We start from the raw sequence: 15207 nt of genomic DNA, 5'->3' as shown, positions 1-15207 counted from the left end.
ACCTCACTCCAGGCTACACACACCAACTCCAGGGCAGTAGGAAGTTGGCAACATCTTGGGCTGGATGGAAATCACCACACATCTGCCTTTTAATGTTTGCAACACATCAGGATGAAACGGCCCCACATAGCCCCAAAGTGGGACGCTGAAAAACATCAGCAATGAACTGGCACTTTCCCCTCACAGGAGGTGATGAGATGCTTGGCCCTGAGGGTGCAGCATCAAGCACCTCAAAGATACACCATGTCCCCATCATGCTCTGCTCGTGCCAGGCCAACATGGTGAGACATAGATGCAACCACTTCTCACCTCTTGGTCATGAGGACAGGTAAGCACCTGCTGAAGTCCTCATGTCCCAGCAGGACTCAAGCATGGGCTTGACTTTGTCTATTTTTGGAGCTCCACTGAATGGACACGTCTGTCTCTGGTGTATTCAAGCCCAAAGAGAGCTCTGAAGGCTCAGGCACCTGCAAGACTTGAGCAATTCTATTCTGGTCCTTCACGTGTGCGTTCACAGCTCCAAAACAGGAAACCTTCGATTCCTTTTTCTCTCTGAGCCAGCCAACTGTTAATCTCTTTAGCTACAGGAAACACCCTACGTGAGGGAAGGAGACACCTGAACTACATACAATACTTGGAAACCTCACCACATCCAGAAACACCAACTGCATCTTCATTTTGAATGAAGGATGCTGAGGCAAAACTTTTCAGTGTTGCTGGAGAGCTGTGGCTAAGCTGTGACATACAGCAGCACCCACATGCAAGAGCATCCCTCTCCCTGAGCCAAGTACATCTGCTGCTGCTCCTGGGCAGCAGCCACGTTGACAGCTTTGACCTTCTCTGTGGACCCTCCTGATGTCCCAAGTTAACAGAAAGTTCCTAAGATTTGTGCTTGGGTATAGCTTCAGTCCCCTAGAAAATCTCTGCACACCAGAGGACGTCGATGCTTACCTGATTTGCTGATAGAAACTCCTGGGCATTATCGTTCATTCCCATGTACATGTTCTCTCCATCAAACTAGAAAGAAAAAAGAAAGTCAGAGTTAGTGAAATGCCAGCTGCATGCCAGGGTCACACACATCCCAAATACTTTCCTGGCTCCTCATATAAAGACCCAAAATTCCCAGAAGAAAAAGCTGAGCTGGTCCTTTAGAACTCTGGAGCGTGTATGAGCACACATACATCATGTTACCATGTCCCCTGGGAATAGCCACAGCATGTTTATGTTTTTCAGCAAAATAAGGAATGAATTACTCCAATTCAAACAAATAAGCCAAACATGTGCAAAACCACAGATATAGCCAGCAGCAAAGATCACCCAAAGCTCTTGCTAAATTTCCTACTAGATTATCATTCAGCATTAAAAAGCCAGCTTCCATCAAAGGCAATTTCCAAGGCAGGAAGGTCTCATTCCTTCCCAGACACCCACATACTCCTCACTGCCTAAGCAAACCTACAGCAGCCATGCAGAAAGCCTCTCTGGACCATACATGAAGGGATCTCTAGTCAATGTGTGATCACAGAATAATTGCAGTTGGAAAAGACCTTTAATGATCGAGTCCCAGCCCTCCCCTCACCCTGCCCAGCCCACCACTCACCCCTGGCCCTCAGCACCTCAGCTCCACGGCTTTGGGATCCCTCCAGGGCTGGGCACTCCCCCAGCTCCCTGGGCAGCCTGGCACAGGGGCTGACACCCCTCTCAGGGAAACAGTTCTGCCTCAGCTCCAATCTCAGCCTCCCCTGAGGCAACTTGAGTTCATTTCCTCTTATCCTACCAGTCATTACTTGGGAGCAGAGACCAACCCCCAGCTCACTGCAGCCTCCTGTCAGGGAGTTGCAGAGAGTGCTCCTGTCTCCCTTCAGCCTCCTCTTCTCCAGGATGAGCATCCTCAGTTTCCTCAGCTGCTCCTAATAAGACTTGGGATTCTCCCTCCTGACAGTTTGCTGTTGTTTGCAAACTTTGGCTGCAATAAAGCACATTTCACTCATCCCCTTGCCCTTGCACGCTCTCCCAGGGCTCTACCTCCATGGCTAGGCCAGGGACAGGGCAGCCTAAGCAGAGTGCATTCACCTGAGCCTCCACAGCTCCTGCAAACACACTGCCTCCTTCACCTGGTTCTGCTAATCCACTTATTAGGCCACAAAACCCCCATGGAGAACTGCAAAACTTCCCATTAATTAGCTGCAGCCTGAGTTTTTCACTTACTCTGATGCCAAATGAAGGAGAAAAAGCCCTCCAGGACTGTCTCCTGCTCCAAGTATGGCTGGGGCAGTTCTCAAGGCTAAGTTCACAAATTAATTATGGCAATAAAATGGGCCATGCCATAAAACACTCCTGAGACAAGGATGAAGGTACCAGCTGTGAATGACACCATAGGCTTAACAAGGGGAAGAGCCAGCCCTCTTGCTCTTACAAGCCAGATGATGAATTGAAGCCTGTTCACTCCTTGCATGCCCTCTTGCTCTCTGACACGATGCTGATACCAGTTACCCCTTAGCAGAAACGGGACAGATTAAGAACAATAAAAGAGAAATCTAAATAAAACCAGGTGAAGATTTTCAGTGCAGACTATTAATTACTCTTCCATTTCTCAGAGTGCTACAGGATTAGCTATTAAAGTCATCAGACTTAGTAAAGCCAAGTGGGGATAACACAGCTCTGCTCAGCGTCAGACACTCTCTAATTGCCAAACTATCCTCTGGGATCACAGAGCAAACCAATTAAAAGCAGCAAAATGAGAGTGGGTATGGTGACATTCATTAACTAATAGGGATAGTGGTCGCAGCACGGCGAAGGGAATCCCTGCACCGGTGCAGGATTGTCAGAGCCATCAGCAAGGCAGGAGCCATGGGCTGCAGTGAGCATTGGCAGCCCTGGGGGCTTGCTGGGACACCAGCTCTCCCAGAAGACAGCTGGGTGCTATCTGAATTTCTCCCAACCTGTAAAACAATTGCTGGCAGCCAGGTCCTGCTAACGTGGTTCCAGCTGGAGCTGCCATGCCTCCAGGCACAGAGACTCATAGAACTGTTTGTTGGAGAACGCTCCTGTCTCCCCTCAGCCTCCTCTTCTCCAGGCTCAACACCCCCATCCCTCAGCCCCTCCCCAGCCCCTTGTGCTCCAGCCCCTTCCCCAGCTCTGTGCCTGGCTCTGGCCACGCTGCAGCCCCTCAGTGTCCCTGTGGCAGTGAGTGAGGGGCCCAGCACTGACACAGCCCTGGAGCTGCAGCCTCCCCAGGGGGTGAGTGGGACAATCCCTGCCCTGGTTCTCCTGGTCACACTATTTCTGATTCAAGCCAGGATGCCACTGTCCTTCTTGGCCACCTGGAACACTGCTGGCTTATGTTCAGCCCTTGTAGATTAGCTTCTCCTGGTCTTTTCCCTCCAGGCAACCTTCCAGCCCCTCTGCCCCAGCCTGGAGCGTTATCTGGGGTTGGTGTGGCCCAAGTGCAGGACCTGGCACTTGGCCTTGTTGAACCTCATACAACTCTCACTCAGCATTACAGCCTAAATCAACTCTACAGCCTAAACTCTGCCAACCTCAGTGACCTCAGTAGAAATGACAGAAGAGCTGACACAGTTTAGTGGAGATGCTCAGGCCTGTGGCAGCAGGATCTGGGCTCTGCAATAAGTCACTGGCTTGGCATGGGCAGCAGCAGCACTGCTTTGGGAATCAGTCTTTTTGGAACAGGCAAACTTATGGTTCCACTTTCAAACCTCTTTTTGGGACCACTCCATCAAAAAATCCCACCACGTGGATCCTGGAGCCTAAGCAGACACAAGGCTGTGCCCTGCATGGATGTGTGGTCTGTGCTGGTGGTCTCTGTGGTGCCAGAGCTTTGTGTCAGGGCAGCTGCACAGACACTCTGAGAGACACTATGAGACACTTAAAAGATGCTGCATCTTGAGCTGCACAACAGCCTTCCAGCAAGCAGCCCTGAAGAGAGATAACATATCCCAGTGGGAAGATAGTTCTGTCCATCCCTGGAGCCCATGAGGAATTTGCCCTGCAGAATATTTGTTTCCACAACAGGAGAAGAAGAGCTCTTTCCTAAGTAAAAGCTTTGCCCCTCTGAGACATTTGAATATGCAGATGATGCACATTCATCCCCCTCCTTCCTTGCAAACACACACCTTGCTTTTGTCACAGTGTTCTGCAGGTCTAGAGACCTGTTTGAAATAGCTCTTCTCCAGAAGAAAAACGTCACCTCGAAATCCACATTCAGACAACAAAAAGTGTCTTTCTCTGGAGGGTCCAGGGCAAGACAAGAGCTCTGCTTTTTCTATATAATTCTGTTTATCAGAATGTGGGGTTTTTTTATGGCCTTCTACTATTCCCCTACCTCTGCTCCACACTTCCTTCTGCCTGTGATGCATTCATAATAACTGTAATGAATCCTGCCTTGGAAATTACCGTGCCTCTGATTGCCAGCCTGAGCAGTGAGCCTGAAAATCAAGACTCGAAATGCAATAGAAACTTTGGAACTTCCCCATTGCTGATTGGATTTTTCCCCCTTTCCTCCAGGCTATGAAGGTACAAACAAATTTATTAGAAATTCTCCCATCAGGATATTTTTTCAATTAGATGTTTGCCACTTATACAGCAGCCAGGTAGAGCAGATAAGTAATGTGCTCTCCCTCTTCTCATTATTGTTTCGCTACAGAATGCACTTCAAAACAATCAGCCCCATCATTCCAGGGAGATTTACGACAGAAACAGGCATTTTAATATTTCCCTTTGGTTACAAACGCTTCCTCCCTCTTTGCTTTGGTCTTGCTCCTGGTGCGTGTCAAGCCTCCCAGGCAGTTCCAGAGCTGGGTGCATCCATTCATCACCCTCTGTGGCCCTCAAAATTGATCAAACCTGTATTGAACGATGAGCACATGCAGCAAGGCAGGTATCAAGTCCTAATTTAAAAGGAACACACTCTCCTGCAGTTGTCTTAATCATCCTTTTGCTCTTTGGTAATTATTTAAACTTTGTTATTCTTTGGCTAATGAAAGCAGCTCATTAAACAAATCAGTGGCTGTGCCTAATTCCCACTCTTTCCCGTGTATGAAGTTGAAGTGAGCTGAGATCTCTCACAGCTTGTAGTGCTTTGAATCCATGACATGGTGTTCATTTGAAAACCAGGGAAATGCAAACCCTGTGTAGCAAAGTTGGGAAATTGGGAGAGGTGGGAAGGTGTGATTAATTGCTTTCCCTTCATCAGAGAATTGGATTAATTTTTATCCAACTTGTGCTGACTTACATCAGCGATGGCTGCCTACAGGCACAACTAGAATCAACCTCTACTTCAAAAAGGACTCACGAAGCCCCACTTTGCCAAATTCCAACTCAAACGTGTCTCACGTGTGACATGTTCAGCAGTCCACTCATCATAGTACAAAAAAGCCCCTCGGAGGAAACTGCCCAAGTTCCCACCAGCTCTGGCAACAAGGCACACTGTGAAATGAATGCCAGCGAGCTGCCTTCGTCTGCAGGTGGCATGAACAGCAGCCCAAAGAAGGGGGAGAACAGACATGCCCCGATCTCATGCCAGAGCAGCTGGCTTTGCCTGGCACTGATGGATAAGCTGTCATGGAATCACAGAATCATTTGTGTTGGAAAAGCCCTTGAAGCTGCTGCAGTCCCAGCCCTCCCCTCACCCTGCCCAGCCCACCACTAACCCACAGCCCTCAGCACCTCAGCTCCACGGCTTTGGGATCCCTCCAGGGCTGGGCACTGCCCCAGCTCCCTGGACAGCCTGGCACAGGGGCTGACACCCCTCTCAGGGAAACAGTTCTGCCTCAGCTCCAATCTCAACCTCCCCTGGGGCAACTTGAGGCTGTTTCCCCTTGTCCTGTCACTTATTCCTTGGGAGCAGAGACCAACTCCCAACTCACTGCATCCTCCAGAGAGTGCTCCTGTCTGCCCTCAGCCTCCTCTTCTCCAGGCTCAACACCCCCATTCCCTCAGCCCCTCCCCAGCACCCTTGTGCTCCAGCCCCTTCCCCAGCTCTGCTGACTGGCTCTGGCCACGCTGCAGCCCCTCAGTGTCTTTCTTGTAGTGAGGGCCTAAAATTGAGCACAGTATTTGAGGTGCAGCCTCACCACTGCTGAGTACAGAGGGAGCCTGTACTATCAACCCCATTCTGCTTGGGAGCCCCAAGCAAACCAGGGTGACAGACGCAGAGCCCTGCACTGCCTCTCCATGGGACGTGCTACCGTGTATTTTGAGTCCAATCATGAGTCACAGTGACTGTTCTGTTATGTAAGAAAACATTCTCATTTTCATGGAGAATTTACTTCAAAATACAATTGTTTTCTTCTGGCTCTTGCAGGGGAGCTGCAGCTGACACTGCACCTCCAGCAGCAGAGCTCTGCTCTGCATCCACCAGCCCGGACGGGCAGCTCAGCACAGGCTTCATTCAGATGATGTTCTACGAAGCACTTGCTTTATTTTTATTGCTTTTCTAGACTCAGTTTGGTTTGTTATTTTTGCCATTTGACATTATTTTCAAACCTGTAAATACACCCAGAGGTCACCTGGGTCGCATGTTAGTAAGATGAAAATGAATAAGAAAAATAAATGCAGGCTGTAAGCTGGGACAGACCCCAGAGCAAAGCAGCTGGGTGATCTCTGGCTCTGTGCAAACATGGAGAATAAATGTTTGTTAACTGGGAAGGAACCAGTGGAAAGGAACACAGCCTGCTGCCAAGATTCAGAGAAAGTGTTACTTTCTCATGGATGGCACTGCCAGCCTGTACAATGTTATTATGAATCTCATTGCATCCTTTTATTTCCTGAGAGTCATGAGCTGAGGTGGAAACAGGAATGGCTTCAATGACACCTGCAAGATCTCACAAACATGTTTTATTTTCTTTAAGTGTGGTGGGGGTTTGAGTTCTTTTTTTTGGAGAGTGGGGTTTTTTTGAAGAGGTCTTACCTTAATTTGAACACTTATTGTTGGCAATGCTAGACCAGAGCACCTTAACTGCAAGTCTATTGAGAATCTGGAGCTTTTAAAAAGTATCCAAAAGTTAATGCAAACCCAGTGGTCACCAAAAGCCATCATCATCATCAAGGAGCTATTAAATGCCCAGTGAAGAATGAAGGTCAGACACAACTCAGACACTACTAGCATCAAGACATCGAGTGACCCAGAACAATACCGTGCAACAAATGCCTTTAAATATTTAGGGTGAGCAAGAACAGTGTGGCCAGAAGGTCGAGAGAGGTTCTGCTCCCCCTCTACTTTGCCCTGGTGAGGCCTCATCTGGAGCCCTGTGTCCAGTTCTGGGCTCCTCAGCTCAAGAAGGACAGAGAACTGCTGGAGAGAGTCCAGTGCAGGGACACCAAGATGATCAGGGGACTGGAGCATCTTCCTTATGAGGAAAGGCTGTGGGACCTGGGGCTGCTTAGTCTGGAGAAGATTGAGGGGGGATCTCATTAGTATTTACAAATATCAAAAGGATGGGTGTCAGGAGGTTGGGACATCCCTTTTTTCAATGGTATCTGGCAACAGGACAAGGAGTGATGGGATGAAGCTGGAACACAAAAAGTTCTATTTAAACATAAGAAAAACCTATTTCACTGTGAGATGAGGGAGCCCTGGCACAGGCTGCCCAGGGAGGGTGTGGAGGCTCCTTCCTTGGAGGGCTTCAAGACCCACCTGGACACGTTCCTGTGTGACCTGATGTAGGTGGACCTACTTCTGCAGGGGGTTGGACTGGATGATCTCTAAAGGTCCAACCCCTACCATTCTGTGATTATAGGATCCTATGAACAGTTAGGATAGGAGTTACACACATAACATGGCCAATGTTGTATTTCACACTGAAAAAAACAAGAATCAAAAATATTGCAGCCCACGTGTTGCTGGGGCCTGTTGAACTGCCTCTGATGGCATCCCACCCACCATGTGGAAATAGCACTCTTCTTTAGAAAGTTTTACAGATGTAGTTTTCCACAATTAATTTTTATCAAGCAAGCATTATTTCAGTAGAGTAACCATGTGCTGCTGCAACTGCATTTTGGCCACAGTACTTCCATCCCTGCACCATCCCTGCTGCTCCTGCGTGGCGTGGGGCAGCCCTGCACACCAGGCTCAGCCCTACAGGCACCTTGGGCACCAACACCAAACACAATGACTCTGATGCTGGCAAGGATTGTCTTTGCCAGCACAGAGCTCCACTGCATCCCTGGGATGTGAAATATTCCTTCAGCCCTGTCCTGGCTGCTGCTGCTGCCTGTAGAGCTGCCGCTGTGATTTCCTACAGGGGTAATTTAGCATCATGCTTCTTGGGGGAATACACCGCTGAGGTTAGCTTCATCTCTTTAACTGCAGCTTCCCCATTAAGGTCTTTACACAACCTCTGGCCCAAAGTGATCTACTTAGCATTATTTATTTGTCTGCTGAAATGCTTGGATAGCCCCTCAGTTGATCCTGTCAAAGAGGGTCAGAAGTTCAGCAGTAGATTTACGACCCCCCCAGGAGCCTCCTGCGAGGAGAGTTCTGCATCTCCCCCCCGGCCACGTGTGGCCATTTGTTTCAGGACAAGTGTTATGAAAAGAGAGCAGGACCCCACAGCAGGTGTCAGTGGCTGTACATCCTTCAGCTGGTGGCACAGATGAGCTGCCAGGGTCACCTGGGCTTTGTGGGGGCTGGCAGTCTGCAGGAAGGCAGTGTTCTCGTGCAACATCCTAGGGTAAATCAGATTGATGCAGATGAAGTCTCGAGGCTTAAAACCATGTGATAAAAAGTGGTTTGGCTGGCTTATTTGTTTTAAGAGCAATTCATAAATAGGATAAAAGCCTAAAAATTGTTATTTCTCAAACACACCAGAAGCAGGAAACCCACTGCAGAGCTGACAGTGCCAAGAACCTAAAAACCAAGTGGCTTAGAATTTAAAGACCAGAATGATCTGCTCTGGCTTGCACTCTGAAGGACTTTTTGGTGGCTCCCTAGCCAGAGCATCTTCCTTTGGAAGATCCATCTGAGCAGCTCTCCCTCTGGGATGGTCAGAAAGAAAAACATGAGAAAAAACACCCAAATCCTGAGGAATTCCCATGGCCAAGCAGCATTCACCTATCTGCTCTGAAGCAATGCAAGGTCACACACGTGGAGCATAGGCTACTGCCTCTGCTGCAGAAGGATGTGGGGTGGTGGCAAAGGGAAGGTGCCAGGCCATCTGACCATCAGCATGAAACCACCTGGAGCTGCAGCACACCACAGAGACCTAAGAGGAGTGTTGTTGTGCCTCAGAGCCCTCTTCAGTGTTTGCTGAAGGGTCAACAAGTACCTGGAGAGGGGGAAATATCTCTCTGGCTGGACTTTTCACAAGGTTCCTCAATAAACAGCTTGTAAAAACCAAACCAAACTTGTTGTGGGACTAAAGGGAGGTCCTCACAGTCAGTGCAAAGATACTCATTTGTTTACAGCAAGAGGAGCATCATGGCCCATGATCCATCTGCACTAAAATCTCTCCAGTTCATGATGTAAGTGATCCAGGAGGACTCAAGTTTATTAATGAGGTAGAAATTATTCAGGCTAGGCAAAACTAAAAGCGACTTTGAATGGCTTTGCATTAAGGCTCTCTCAGCACTAAGTGGCAGTGAGGAAATGGAAGATGAAATTTAATATCAATAAATGCAAAGTAATACACTGGAGAAAAGCCTTCCTAACAATACAGGCACGACAATGGGCCCTAAAATAGCTGTTACTGTCCAAGAGAGAAACTGTGCATTTGTTCTGGAGACTTCACTTCCAGCTTTTTCTCAGTCCTTGGCAGCTGCCAAAAATGCCATTCAAGTTTTAGCAGCAATTAGGGAAAAGAACAGAGAATCAAACATTATTTTACCATTCATACAGTTAGGAGAAGGAGGAAGAGCAATCACAGGAAGATCCAAGGTGTGGAATGGTGTAGGTGGATGAGGAAAAGAGGTGATAGATATAGAGGGACTCAACAGAAACGTACATGAAGCTGTGAAGATGAGAACAGGGAATGGCTCTTTGGTTCCCAGAGTCCAAACCCAAGGACACTGAAATCATTAGCTAGTGGAGTGAAACACCTTACAGAGAAGTTTTTCATACAGGGCCCAACAGAAAAACTTTCTGCTGCAGGATGCTGTGGCCTAGAAGAATACAGAATAGCACTGGACAAAGAAGAGCAGAAGAGTAAATCCAAACCACTGAGCTCAAGGTGACCCTGACCTGTGGGCTACTGGAAGCTTTATGAGTGGATACAATCTCACTAGATATAGAAAAAGCATCTTCCAGCAGTGGGTGGTCAAATGTTAGACCACGAGGCTGTGGGATTTCTGGAGATATTCAGACCTCAGCTGGACCAGGTGCTGAGCAACCTCATTTGCTTGGCTCAGCTTTGCTGAGGGGCTTGGGACATGCAGGAGTTGGTGCTGGGGTGCTTCTGTGGTATGTCATCATGCCATGCTTGCCCACATACACAGACCCCAGGAGCACCTCCAGCACCCCTTTTTATTCTCCTGTACTCAAAGCTGGAGAGACCTTGAATGCCACCACTATTCAAGTGGCAGCATTCATTTATCTAAGAGACAGGCTGGTTTTCTGTGAATGCTGCACACTAAATTATTGGCATTATATTATTTGGGGGGGAATGAGGACTTAAAACTCATTTACCTGCACCTTTCAGAGCCTGCAAAGGAGTTCAGACTCTTCACACACACACACACACACACACACACACACAAATCCATCCATTGAAAGCTACAGGGAGCAGCAGAATTTAGTCTTAAGACTGACATGGAAATAGATTAATTTTTTTTCCCATTTCATATTCTAATTACAATTCTTCTCCCCCTACTATTTTCTGTTCTCATTACAGTCTTAAAATTGCTCTGCAAATTCTGTACCTTATTCTGCTCTTCCTACCATCTTTGTCATGGAAATGAGAAACAGAATGTATAAGCATGAAAATACTGCCAAGATCGAAATTCTGCTTAACCCTTTCATGCCCAGCTCCAAAAAGAAGCGAAAGCATCACAGACCAGCTAACCCTCCATCAGCCTCCTCTCCTTCTCCCTGACGCAGCAAGGGAGAAGAGTGATGCTCAGAGAAATGGACTATTAATTTAGAGGCCAAAGCTGCTCATGCTTCCACCTCTGCTGTGCATGGAGGAGTGGTTAGGTTTTGTCAACTGAGCAGGTTTTGCCCCTGAGGGCAGGTCTTGATCTAATACACTTTGATCACATTCAGATGGTTAGTGTTTGGCTTTCAGTCTGCCAAGCATCCTGGTGTAACACTGGCTGGGTTTGGGCTGTGTGGGGCTGTGAGCAGCATTGGTGCACTGGGTGCACAGGAGATCTCCATCCTCTTCCTCTCCCACGGTGCAGAGAGCTCACTGGAGCTGCAGTTTTGTCTTTGTCCAGACCGAGCTTTCCCAATTTCCCTCAAAGTTTGGGCATAGATAAGGAAAAGAGTCTGCCTGGGAGGTGAGCAGCATCTCCTAACACCCTTCCTTCTTGCACACCCCTACTGTCACCCAGGACCTCTCCAGCCCATCGCTGACCAAGCTCAATGCTGTTTATTTTGCGAGATATGATCACAGCGATGGAGGTCGGGCATGTACATCACTTCCTTTCTGAAACCAAACAACAAGCACATCCTGGATTGTTTATCATGCTTACGCAGGTGCTCGAGGAGTTTATCTGCAAAGAAAACCCCAAGCACCCAGACCCTTGCTATGCTGGTCCTTCCCCTGTTAGCAGCTGAACAACCAGGAGAGCTGAGGGCACTGTAGATGGCTGGTGCCCTGTGTGTTGTTGAGGAGGAAGGTAAATGAATGCAGCACATTTCCTGGCACTAGGCTGGCGTGTAGACAGCCTGAAACAAATACAGTAAGTGATAATGAGAGTTAACTGCACTGCTTGCTTCACCAGTAACACTTGTAATTCACAGGAAACTAAGAGAGGCAGAAAACGTACAAAGATCTAAAAGAAAGGGTGAAGGCTCTGTGCAGGAACTGTGCCAGCCTCAGAGGCACAGAGAAACATTGTGTTTTGCAACATACAACTTCAGGGTTGAGATAAAAATAGAGCTTATACCTGTCTGCCTTGGAAGCAGCTACCAGTGTGGCTCTGCTCTGGAAAGTTTGTATGGAGATGCTGATTTTGACAGCAGAACAACAGCTCTCTCTGCAGCCAGAGGTATCACTGGGGAGGGGCTACACACAGCCATCAGCACCAAAACAGCTGCAGAACCAAGGGAGAAGATGGGAGGAAAGAAACTTTACCCTGGAAACTTCCCCTGTCCTATAACTTGGTGAATGGAGTTAAATCCAGTTGTTGGCTGGTCACAAGTGGTGTCTCCTGTTCTGTTTGATAATGGTCTGGATGAGGGGATCGAGTGCACCCTCAGTGAGTTCACAGATAATCCAGTCCAAGTCATGAGTGATGGGACAAGAGGAAACAGCCTCAAGTTGCCCCAGGGGAGGTTGAGATTGGAGCTGAGGCAGAACTGTTTCCCTGAGAGGGGTGTGAGCCCCTGTGCCAGGCTGCCCAGGGAGCTGGGGCAGTGCCCAGCCCTGGAGGGATCCCAAAGCCGTGGAGCTGAGGTGCTGAGGGCCAGGGGTCAGTGCTGGGCTGGGCAGGGTGAGGGGAGGGCTGGGACTGCAGCAGCTTCAAGGGCTTTTCCAACCAAAATGATTCTCTGATTCTATGATTTGTTGCCCTTGGCCCAGGGAGTGAGGAGAGACCCTTTGTGGGCAGCAGTATTGGGATGCACACCCAGGGCTGGGGCTGAAAGGGAACCTGGACTGAACGAGAGCAATCCTCTGGCAAGGAGAGGCGCAGCGTGAGCCAGGCAGAGCCACAGCCGTTGCCACAGCAGCCCGTGCTGCAGTCGCTGTGGTTACCCCGGCGGTGACGTACACACAGTGCAGGAACCATTCTGGAACCTCTAGTTGTCTTTTCTCAACTGAGAAGTAAATAAATAAGCGAGCCCAGGAGTGCACATTGCAGAGATGAGGAGAGCTGTCAGAGGAGCAAGGCAGAGATTGCTTCAAGCTATTAACTTTCTGAGACCGTGTATTATACTTCTGATCCCAATGCTTTGTTGACAGCTGTACAGGTTAACAACTTGGCTCCCAAACACCTAACTCACTCCAAAAATCCACAACAATCTCAGGTGCTACTCAGTTGCCATTCAAGAAGAGAACCAGAAACTTTCTCTCTCCAGCCATTACTCCTTTAGTGAAGAGAGTCTGAGGCACAGGCCAGAGCACTTGCTATCTATTCACCTTCAAGCACAGGTGGGCACTTCACTGAAGACTTCCATCATTTGAAGCTTTGCCCCACTAGTGAGAGTAAAAGCAGATCTCTGCCCACGAAAATTCAAGATCGTGGTTCTTCTTCTGTTGCGAAACATAAGGGAGAAGAAGAATTGATTTTCCAGACAACTTTGGTGAGAATGGGAGCATTATGCAAAGCCAGCCAGTCAGGAGGGGCAAAACAATCAGAGAGCTTCCACTAGAGTCATTTAGAGAATAGTTTTCAACACAGAAATATTTGGCACTGGTGACAAGCTGCCTTCTGTCCTTCTGCACACAACAGTGAATGCAAATAACCCTTGCAGTGGTACATAGCATGACTTGCAAAAAAACAAAGGGCTGACAAAGTACAACCCATTTCTGTACTGTACTGTAGGTGTTTGGACTGTTCATAATTAAATAACCTCTCCAAACTAATGAAAAGTGAGATCTCCTTAAAGACAACCCTCCCCCCAACCACAAAGATGATAGGAAGGTCATTTCTGAAATTACCTCCTGGAAGTCTGGAAGTATCTTTCCTGCCCACTTTCCATATGGGTGTATAGCTCTCTGCATTGGTCCCTCTCTTCTTGGCACTGCCATAGTTAAATAGATAAATCATAGCCTCCATGTGCATCTTCTGTAAGAGTTTTTACATCACCTAACTAGATCCTAATCTTTGCAAGAGTCACACAATTACAGAACCTTAAGGGTTGGAAGGGACTTTGGAAGCTCATCCAGTGCAACCCCCCTGCCAGAGCAGCACCACCTAGAGCAGGGCACACAGGAACTCATCCAGCTGGGTTTGAATGTCTCCAGAGAAGGAGCCTCCACACCCATCTGGGCAGCCCCTGCCAGTGCTCCCTCACCTCAACAGGGAACAAATTCCTCCTTGTGTTTCTTTGGAACCTCTTCTATTGCAGCCTGTTCCCATTGCCCCTTGTCCTATCCTTGGCCATCACTGGGCACAGCCTGGCTCCAGCCTCCTCACACCCACCCTTGATGGATTTGTAACCATGAATGAGGTCACCCCTCAGGCTCCTCCAAGCTGCAGAGCCCCAGCTCCCTCAGCCTTAACTAATACAGATTAATGCAGCACAGTTTCCTGTATCACAGAACCACCTTTTCACCCCCCAGCATCTCATTCTTTCTAAACCCACACAATCAAGCTGACAGGGCTGCTCACAACCTCAACATCTATTTTGAGGTACACAGCACAACGGTGAGCTCATCCCAGCACACTTGGTTGCTCTGTTGTGGGAAGGATGTGCAGAGGAGCCTGAACCTCTATGCCAAGGCCGTTGGGGAACAGGGGCAAATTACCCAAACCTCCTTACTCTTCAGATGAAAGTCTCTCATAGGCTTGAAGGTGGCCAGATTTCAGATCCCTCATCTGCGAGAAAGAGCATATGGGCCTCCTTTTATATAGGCTGATGGTGTTGCCTTGTAACAGAAGTTGCAATTATCCTCTTAAACAAAGAGCAACAGCCCCCCCCCCCCCAGCCATTCCAGTAGCCTGCACTGCATCCAGTGGACCCCACTGCCACCCATAGCCCCCATCTCTCACCCCATCCCCCATCTCTCTCTCATCCCATCCCCTCCAGTGATGGAAGCAAAAGAGATACAGAGGATCAACATAAAATTTGCTGTTGAGGCACCCCTGTGGGGCCAAGCAGATGTGGAGACCACCAGCCACTGCCTCAGAGGCTGCAAGCTGAGCAGGCCATGAGGGGAAAACACCCACAAAGCCTCATAATCTGGAATTCTGTGGGAAAAGCAATTTCACTGGAAGCTTGGTGCAAGAAGCCATTGAAAAGGTCCCCCAGCAGCAAGGGGTGTCTGGAAGGGGGGGCTGTGCCCTCAGTGTGCTGTAAATACAACCTGAGCCCTGGGACTGCTTGGACTGTGCAGTCCCATGTCCATGAGAAAGGACTCATAAGGAAGA

The 15207-nt window shown here is 48.6% G+C and overlaps 1 protein-coding gene across 2 annotated transcripts in view; it reads right to left on the bottom strand.

The window, feature by feature from the left end:
• The window catches only part of TOX2 (TOX high mobility group box family member 2), a 159271-nt gene that overhangs the window by 93648 nt on the left and 50416 nt on the right, over positions 1 to 15207 (bottom strand). For both annotated transcript variants that reach the window (XM_062009036.1, XM_062009037.1), the window contains exon 2: positions 952 to 1017. In XM_062009036.1, the coding sequence (XP_061865020.1) occupies positions 952 to 1017 (66 nt within the window). The remainder of the gene's footprint in view (positions 1 to 951; positions 1018 to 15207) is intronic.

The sequence above is a fragment of the Colius striatus genome, chromosome 16 (genome assembly GCF_028858725.1).
Source record: "Colius striatus isolate bColStr4 chromosome 16, bColStr4.1.hap1, whole genome shotgun sequence".
Classification (NCBI taxonomy): Eukaryota; Metazoa; Chordata; class Aves; order Coliiformes; family Coliidae; genus Colius; species Colius striatus.
The sequence above is the reverse complement of the archived record's forward strand: the minus strand, read 5'-3'. Positions and strand labels throughout refer to the sequence as shown.